General features: G+C 39.1%; 1 protein-coding gene across 2 annotated transcripts in view; it reads right to left on the bottom strand.

Annotated features, from left to right (window-relative positions):
- Window positions 1-10,017, bottom strand: part of LOC105193225 (leishmanolysin-like peptidase) — a 269,152-nt gene that overhangs the window by 206,716 nt on the left and 52,419 nt on the right. Inside the window, exon 2 of one of the 2 annotated variants that reach the window (XM_039458987.1) lies at window positions 8-90. The exons of the other annotated variant lie outside the window; for it this stretch is intronic. Coding sequence (XP_039314921.1) covers window positions 8-13 — 6 coding nt within the window. The 5' untranslated portion in view covers window positions 14-90. The remainder of the gene's footprint in view (window positions 1-7; window positions 91-10,017) is intronic. 2 annotated transcript variants of the gene reach the window in all.

Raw genomic sequence — 10,017 nt, 5'->3', positions numbered from 1 at the left:
TACATACCGACATCAATCGACGCAACCGACATGTTCCCAGAATATCATTAAAGAGTAACCATTGGCGAGAGTGCTATGAAGATAACGTACCTGAAACAGAGCATTACATACATTTGTGAGATTAGAAATAAATACTCAAAGTAAAATCATAAGTGTAAAAAAAAATCTTAATTTCTACATTAATTTCTACATTGATAAGCGTAATACAAATGTTTCTTCCAAATGTAAATACGTATATAAATCTTGAATTACATTTAGCCTATGTTTTGTGCCAGTAAATATTGCTTATAAATATGTATTGCGCGTTTAAACACGAGATACACGGATGAAAATAAAAAGTTCTTGCAATGACAGTAAAACTTTCGACACAGACACCACGCAAAAAGTAATTGTAGAACCAAGAGGAGAAAGTAATTAGGTCAAGACTTCTGCATTTTACTTTTCTTGTTTTAAAACTAAGCATACCAGGTTTCTGTTTCTCCTATTAAAATTATTTTTATGCAAAACATTTGATTTTACGCGCGTTCTCTTTATACCAGCTATATAAAACTTTTTGTAAAACACATGAAGCGTACTTATACTAAGTCTTTATTGGTAATTTCTTTTATTAGAAAAAAAATAGAAAGTTTTCGATTTTCTTTTCATCAATGTATATGTTTTTTTTAATTCAGTTATATTTGATTCTTTAATGTTTGTTCAACATAAAGAAATTAATAACGCATATCACTCGATTTTCAGAGCACTCGATAACGCGGAGTAGGTAAATAAACGCATCCGTATAAGTACGCACAAGTATATACTATATAATTATACTCGTACAGCGAAATTTGACCGTAGAACTTATGAGCTCCGCATCGATGTTCGAGGAGGGGTAGGAATTGGATGAAGCACATATAGGGATGAGAAAGCAGACGGCAGCTGAGGCGAGCTAGTAACTCGCGCTGCCTTTCAGTCAATGGGTTGCGCTCGAGATCGTTACCCTGGCATGAAATTAGAACGGCTGTGCCCAATTTTCGCTACTTCACCTTACTACAGTAAATAATTCCCCGTCATTTTCTACCATTTGGGATAAGTGCCTCCCCGTGAAATTGGCACCGAGAGAGAGAGAGAGAGAGAGAGAGAGATTCACGCAGGTTCCCCTCCTGGGATCTGCGTAACTTCCGTCTCCGGCAATTTCTTACGCAGATATATCATTCATGATTATTTTTTTTACGCAGTCTTTGTAAAGTAGAAAATAATTACAGCAATAAATTACAGGGTATATTAAAGTGTAATTTTATAGAAATAATTAACGTCATTTACTAACGACTTTAAGCAGACAATTACAGCTGTAATTGAAATATAGTGATTATTATCCATGCGCCAAGTTTTATTTTATTTAGTTTTAATATTTGAGCGCGAACACACAATCGGCTGCGTCATAAAATAAAAAGCTTCTAAAAATATCTCTAAGAACATCTCTAAAGATGCAACATTTTATAGACACAGCGTTGCATTATCGCGAACACAGAAAATCTTGACGTAAAATATAAATTTCCATGCACTTACGCTAACCATAAGTTGAAGTGAATGGTATTTACTTTCGACCTTAGCATTTTCTTAACGCTTCGTACGATAACTCAGCTTCCGCCTGACCCATTAGTTCCTTCAACGCTAGAAAAGCAATAAAGAAACAGAAATACGCCTTACTCAAAGACAAAGTGACAGTGTAAAAATGTAAAAGCACTCTTCTAGTGCTTCTACATATCTGATCAATTTGTCTCTTGCTTGTACGAGCACATTTCCGATATGGCATAGCGATGAATCTTTTATGAGATTTAAGATAAGAAATTCTTTTATTCATTATGAAGCAAAGAAGACGATAACAAATCATTAATAAAAGGAAGAGATAAATAAAGTAATGATGCGTTCGAAATTCAAGAAATTATTTTAAAAGTAGCTATCGATTGTGATATATAGATCCGATAGCGTGCATTAGCGTTGAAATAATTCCGGTACCCTCAGAGAAAAGATTTAATCTATGCTGGCGAAGGTACAAGGGTTGTAGAAACCAATTTTTATAGCAATTCACGGAACGTAGCTTAATGCATTTCCAGATATACGAAGGATAATGCGCTCCGTTTGAAGAATCGAGAGCACGGAGATCGAGATGGAATCCCTTTGAGGCTCGTGCCAGAACACGAGCCGTGCTTCAAACGTATCGATCGTTAATCCTCGAGCGGACTTTTACAGTTAACAGCCAAGAAAGAGAGAGAGGGAGAGAGAGAGAGAGAGAGAGAGAGAGAGAGAATCGCGACGTAACCTCCGAGCCGTCGTCGTTCTACGGATAAATCATTGTGAATAATGCGACGAGCAGTTTCGTTGGTTCGCGTTTCTCACGCGAACGCTACTGAAGTGCCACCGATACCACGGGCAGGCACACCAATCGCAAGAGAGAAAGAGAGAAAGAGAGAGACTCGCAGTACGGAATTAAGATCATTTCGCTCGATAACATGCGTATGCACGTGAACTCGGCTCCGATCACGACCAGAAGCACAATCTGCGCGTGGAACAAGGCGGGCAAAGTGCAAAGGAAATGTTCTAGCGCGCTTAAAAAAGTCATTTTAAGTATGATTACCCATAGTTACTTGAAAATTGTAAGCGTAAGCATGCTATTTTTCTCATAAAAGAGACGTAAGGCGCATCGTCGAGACCCATGAAAATCTCTTTGAAATTTATGTATATACGTATATATAAAATATATATAATCGCTATCACGTATAGATTTCTCTCTATCCTTTGTCTTCAGCCATGATTAAACCAATATTTCACCTTCCCCGTTAAAAGAAAGAGGTAATGCAAGGAACCTTAACGAAGGCACTTACATCATGGCACAATGAGTTTGGATTTTGAAATTCACCCTGCAGGATATCCATCACGTCTAGCAGCTACTCTGCATAGCAAATAGAGCGCATACGCGGAGCCCGATTGGAGATTTGAGAGGCAAGTGGGCCGCCATCTTAATAGAATCAGGATTATGTTCAGACTATCTAAGCAGAGATTCTGACTGTCTAAGCAGTGCATCGCCGTTCCGACGCTTCGGTATTCCGCTTGTCATTGGTTTCCCGAGATTCTGGGGATGCTATTGGACCACTTTCCAGATTAATCCGCGCAACACGATCATTGTGCGTCATACGTCCTCCTGCAGCGCCAGCATTCATCGAGCGACGCTGATCTTATCGGTCTTTCATCCTCGATTACGTTCACTCGCCATCCCGCCATTTATTTCCGCATCGAACATTGCCACCTTTCATTTACCTCGCTTCAGTATTTTAATATTCGCGACGAGAGATGAAATCCCACCCACTTCGCCCTTTATTTCTACGCCATCACTTTCGTGAAATATTCATGACGATTTTGCGCTCTCTACAACGAAGAAAACGCGCCCAAGGTCTGATAATAAGAGCATCCCGGTGAAGCGCAGCAGAGTGACAAATAAAGAGGAGCTCGGAAAAAAAACCAAGAGAATAAGATACAATATTATGTCATATTTCTTGTTTTAATTTAAAATTAATATTTGTCCTTACGCGTTGATAAAGTAATTTACATGATCTAATTCAAAATAAAAGAATAGATTTTTTAAACAAATAATTACATTCAAAAGTTTATTCTTATAAATAATATAAAGTATTATAATTAATTTTTGTTTATTCGATATTCTGTTAATCCATTGATAATATCGTATATAAATATAATACGTTCAGTGGTAAGTGTGATTAATATTGCGAAAATATTTCAATTAAGTTTAACGACGCGATCATTTTTCCTAAGGTAAAACTCGAGATGTTTATTATTCATTAACCCGGCATGTCTCATAGCAGTCACAAGGTATTCATCTTCTCAAAGTATCCTCTCGACAGAGAATAGCCGCGCAAGAAAACAGTGGCAAGATAAAATCCAACAAAACGAATATAACATGTTGTTTCAAAGGAAATTAAAGAATTAAAGAGTTTATAATTGGCGCGCCTGTCACATTTCTAGCTCCGTTATTATCCAATTATTATATTATCCAATTATACGAATACGGATTTAATCTCTGTATAATTTTTTTATAATCTCTACAATCTCTGAATTAACCTGAATTATAATTTTAGTCATAATCTGATAAATTCTTTCAGATATTAAGTGACAAGATCTCATACACATACATATAATATAATAATTTAATAAAGAATCGAACTTGGAATTCTTACCAAGCTTTATTTATCCAATTATTTGATATTAAATTTGATTACGAAATCTAAGAAAAAAATAAATATAAATAATCTTTTCTCTTATTGCGAAATCCACCTCTAATGAAATTAACGACGAATGTCACAGCGAGAATTAAAAACTGTAAAAAAAAACATCTCTACGTACACGCATTATTAATTAACGACATGCTAAGAAAGGGAAGGACTTTCCGCCGCACCGTCGCAGCGAAGGAAAGAATTTGATATCACGTTCCAACGATATATTAATTCCACCGAGAGCAAAGATCCTTTCAACCTGGCGCACGTGTCGAGTATGTACTCCGAGGCTCTTTCGGATGTTAAATACGCCGGATGCACCTCTAGCTTCTTCCGCGAAGAGTCCGCAGGCCCACCGCCTTCATAACTCATCCTCGGCCTTTGCCGGCCTCCGGTCCGCGAGAGCACATACATCACATCGTTACATTATAGAAACGGGTCGCGTAGAGAAGTTGCGCCGTAGAAGCGGCGAGTCGGACTTAGCGCAGTCATAATTTCACTTTTACCACCCTCTTTACTCTAGGCCGTCGTGATAATGTCGGACACCTCCACCTCGCCTTATCCTCCCGCTCTCGCGTTTCGCGCTCTTCCTCGTTCCCCTGCGCGTCGCGTCGTAAGAAACGCATGATGATAAATTCGGGCGAATATATATTCACGTGTACACGTACCGAAGATCGTTGGCAAAATTACGCTAGACAAAAGAGTGCTGCCCAGTAAAGACGGCCCAGTATATAGTAAGAACGACGGCAGTTGAAATATGATGTATCGCTACGTTGGATTTTAAATTTACCGAAAAATTACACTGCCGTGGCGCTACGCGGGAAAGTCGATTACGGTAGGTGTTAAGAGCACGTCGTCGCTGCGCGCCGAGGAAAATGCCCTTTTTGGCAAATGGGCCATTACGAGGGCAAGTAGGAAGGTATATTGGCTTTGAGTGGTATTAGGAGAGCGGAAAAAGAACCGACAAGGAGATGGCGGCGGTAACGGCGACGGCGACGGCGACGGCGACGGCGACGGCGACGGCGACGGTTGGCGGAACGAAAGATGGAAGGGAAAATTTTGTATTATGTAACGTAGAACTGGGAACTAGTATATACGCGAGAGAGAGACAGAGAGAGAAAAAGAAAGAAAAGCGGAAATTGAGAGAGAACAGGGGAGAACAACGGATTTATTACGTCGTGCGAAATCAGACCGCGGAGACTGAAGTCGAATATTAAAAGATAATAGTTGAGGTCGATCGTTTAAACGATATCGAGATATTGGAACCCGCTCGGTAAAAGGAAGATTAAATGTGGCTTGCGAATATCAGGTGTATAGATTTGTGAGAGAAGTCGCGGTATTCAAAAGGGACTAATGTAACATTCGCAATAGTCCAGTGCAGACTTCGACGATTCTCATTAGAAAATGTATGTATATGTACAAATAACGTTCTCGAAAAATGGAGGCGGGTAAGATGAAACTGATCAACGTCTCTGGAATGAGACGTCGAGTCTCTGGTAACAAGAATTCACCCCTTTAATTACATTCCCCCTTCAAGATATTATTATTTACACAGTGGTACACTTGCGAGTGACGCGCGTGCACTCGCATGCGATGTCACACGCGCGAGAGTGAAAGCTCGTATTATATATCAACATGTGCAGCGCGTGAGATCTCAAGGTAGGCCAGCCTTGTCTCGCGACGGGGAGATTAAACTCGAGTAAAGTCTCCGCGGTGTTTACATGCGTAGCAATTAGGATTAGCATTTAGAGAAGGTCTCTACACTTGATAGCGCGCCACATGCTGCACGGACCGGAGAATCGCGCGCGATTATGTATAAGCAAACAACGAATAAAGCAGGCGAGAATAATGGGAACGCGGACGTGGACTAATCTATCGATTATTCGTAGTTTAAAAGCAAACAAATGTTGCGCCTGACGAACGTCAGGAGGTTTAAACGTCCGTCGTGAGGAAAGTAATTGAATATTAGAAAATGCTAAATCGAGAGAATGGACAAATGATGGGCAAGCGACGGCAAAATTAAAGGAGAATGTGAACTCGGGGATCCTTCGTTCTCACTCCTGGCGCACTCGAGGCGCTTACCTCACGACTGCTCCACTACTCTCATAATTACTCCGGTCACCTATCAATATTTAACCGTTCTATACTCCTGCAATGGTGCGTTACCTTCGTTCGAAGTAGAACAAGCGCAGCTCACATCTCTCTTAATCTACTTTATCCCTAGCGCGACATTTCCGTTCAGAAGGTTCATCGAACTGCATCGAGAACAGGCGGCGCGCCTCAATTGCGAAAGAATTTTCTCCGCGATGTCAGGAATTCCGCCGATAAGACGCACGCAGATTCTCGGATTGCGCGCCCTTCTGGTGCTGTTCCAGAGCGTATTGCGCCGCCGGGTGGATATTGAATTTTGTTAGAAGAGGATTTCCCCCCCCCCCCCTCTCGCAAAGCTATCGCAAGGTGAGCCATGAAACGGGTAACAAGGTGAGCGTCGTACGATCGATGCCAGTCGCTTTGACATACCGCGCGGGCCTGTGTGTGCCGCGGCAGCGCCAAGGCGCGAACGCAATCAACGACGATATTTCCGTGCCCCCTTTTCCTGATCGGTCCCTGGACGTGTTTCCCACCGACGGCTGTCAGGTAGCTACCGAGTCGCGTCACAAGATGCGTTTCTTCACGATCGAAGAGCGCCGTCGCGGATACACGAGGGAAAACATCCCGAAGGAGCAATGTCGAGCGCACTTCCGACAGGAATTCTTTTCTTGTTGCTTCGCGGTCTTCGACCTGCAGTATACATAGTGAATTCTTTCCAAATCTGTTATCTTCTCCGTTGTATAAAAAAAAAGAAAACAAAACAATCTCGAAGCAAAACGTTGTCAAAGCGAACTTTTCCAATATGAAAAGATTTCCAATGTTGCGTAATCAAAGCAGAAAATTACTAAGTTTTTATTTGCGGACTAATGCAGAGTATATAATGAATTCCGTAACGAATAATCCGTATTGTAATGATAGAGAGATGAGAGTTATACAGTTGAAATGTATACAAAAGTCAGTTTTCACAAAGTCCGGTGTAATCAATTTTACAATACGCATAGAAGCTTTTATAAAATTGCGGCAGTGCTTTGAAGATAATCGAGATCGCTAGCGTTTGATAAGAATGCAATATGTAGTATTAGTTACTTCTCTGTTACGGAAATGCATTTGTTTGTATTTACATAGCGAATGAGAGTGAAGCATATACAAGAGTAGCATTGCAGCAATGGTTAAATGTATTCGACGCTTTATTCCGCCGAATCGTATTCGTTAACGAGAAAGTAATTTCAATATTTCCCTTCACATTTTCCCACCTGCAGAGTGCTACATCGACAAGCGATGAATGGCAAACTGTAAGATGCAAAGCGCAAGTTAATGAGTCCACTAATTAAATATAATTAAAAGACAAGTGATGCATTATAAACTCTTCAGATGCCCACACGCGTCCAGGATGAATACAATTATGTCAAATAATAAATTATACTCCAATTAAATTTGTTAGATTTATATATATTCTCAGAACTTATTAAAAATATATATTTCACTCTTGATAGAGAGTATGCAAGAATCAAACTAATTAAAATGTCTTATTTTCTTGGAAAAAAAACTTTTTTTGAGAAAATAGAACATCCTAATTAGTCTGATTCTCGCATACTTTCCATCAAGAATAAAATTCATGTCACACTCATTAGGCATTACTATTTCTCGCTCAAAAGTTGAAAAATATATAACCGGTTCTGATTTTATCTGTAATAACACGATCTTCGATTTTGCTTTCATTCGCAAGAAGTATCACACAACATTATTCATACCTCATAAAAGTACAGTTTTATATGTCAAATTATCAGAATACAAGAAGATATGACCCATTTATTAAGATCAATAAATGTTCTTCGTAGTAGCAGAAAAAAATGGCTAAAATTGAGAAAAGATAAATAATTGCTACGTAAGCTAAATCAATTGCTTCATCAATCAGTATTATTATCGTTGCATTTTTTATGCATCAGCTTAGTTAATATTTTTAGGAATTAATAACAATTAATATCCGCGTAATAATTCTTTTTCATTGAAATATATATTCTTTAACGAGTTTGTTCTTATAAAGCCAGTATGTATCAATAAGCGCATTAAGGGTAGCGAGTTTATTTAGGCATTTTCAATCTCTAGAATAACATTGATCAATACTCGTAAACCTCTTCGGTGTCGTTTTTATCATCCTTTCCTTTGGCACCACATCCCTTATTCGCTTTCATCCATTATAAATATTCAATAGCGTTCACAGAATACGCAAATTCCACATTATTTCTATTATTCCTCTTATTTTTTATCAATTAATTATTTCATAAAATTACTATTTATAACGTGATTATAGATGTATAAGTAATTATACGCATAAATACATCGTGCAAAGTGTAATGCTTAAAATTTATATTACGTTTCAGTTTTATGAGTTTTCGCAGTAATTTACAAACATGTTATTCGCCTGACGTTGCTAATAGCAGATAAGACATATCGAGGAAAAAGTAATAATTAGTGGAATGTAATTAGCAACGTATATGGAACTGGATACTTTGAGTTGTCAAGCTCGATACATCGTTTATCATTGTTTGCTTCTGTAATTGAGGCATATCCCAGTTCGCTGCAATTAGGTCGATCCATATGATAAGATGCACATAATGACTATTCATGTGATGCATCCTTATCAATTATCTTTTGCAAAATTGACGTTTTCGGGACATAATTTGAAATACGACCTGATATCATTAAAATGAAAGAAGATATTTGCATTAAAACAGCCATCAAGTAAATAATTATATTTTTTTCGTTGTTCTCTTCTTCTCAATCGATGTATCGCATTTATAAAATAGCTTAATACAGATTAATGCAGCTTTTAAAATATCGTAAATATGCTAAATCGGCAAAAATAATATTTTTAAATGCTTATAGAAAAACAATAAGTTAATCTCTTCTTCATCTTCTTCTTTTCCAATCTATAATTATATATTTATATATGCGCATTTACATCTCCTCACGTAAATATCGTACATCATATTCAATATGTAACATGCGAATTGATGTAGAATATGGTGATGCAAACGCAACATTATCTAAATACTGATGTAAGAGATTCAGGACGAACGCAAAAGGCGTCGAAGTGAAAGAGTATTACGTATGTTCGCAATGTCGACGGATGGCGGTGCAGACTAGTGAGTCTCGCCGGTTGTTCAGACTGAAAAAAGAACATCAAACAGTTCGGAGACTACCAACTTTCTGCATGTGAAATTTCGAAGTTGGAGACCGGCGACTGCGATGTCATCTCGCTTTGCCAAGCCCCATGGAAATAATTCCGACGAAGGCGGACGGAACGTCGATCGCGACGTCGCATACGGTCTTGCGAATAGGATACGTCGGTGGGAACGGTCGTGTCGGAGGTTGCTGGCAAAGCAAACACGCGTACGCGATGGAGAGAATGGATTTATCGATCACCAATGTAAAACCGATTCTTCTATTCCCGCGGTTCTATTTTGCATACGGGGCGCGCGTCTAAGAGCTCACTGTTCGCCGCGCGAAAATGCACTTCGTCGAACGTTAAAATCGGAACAAGCTCGGGCGTTGCTGTCGCTCAAAGAGAAGAAAGCAGGAAATGCAATCTGCAGGTCGCGAGAACGCAGATTGCTAAGATCACGTTCGTTTCAACAGCAGAGTTCCGGTATTACGT

Source organism: Solenopsis invicta, chromosome 16 (assembly GCF_016802725.1).
Source record: "Solenopsis invicta isolate M01_SB chromosome 16, UNIL_Sinv_3.0, whole genome shotgun sequence".
Lineage (NCBI taxonomy): Eukaryota > Metazoa > Arthropoda > Insecta > Hymenoptera > Formicidae > Solenopsis > Solenopsis invicta.
Note: the sequence above shows the minus strand (reverse complement) of the source record. Positions and strands in the feature narration are given on the sequence as shown.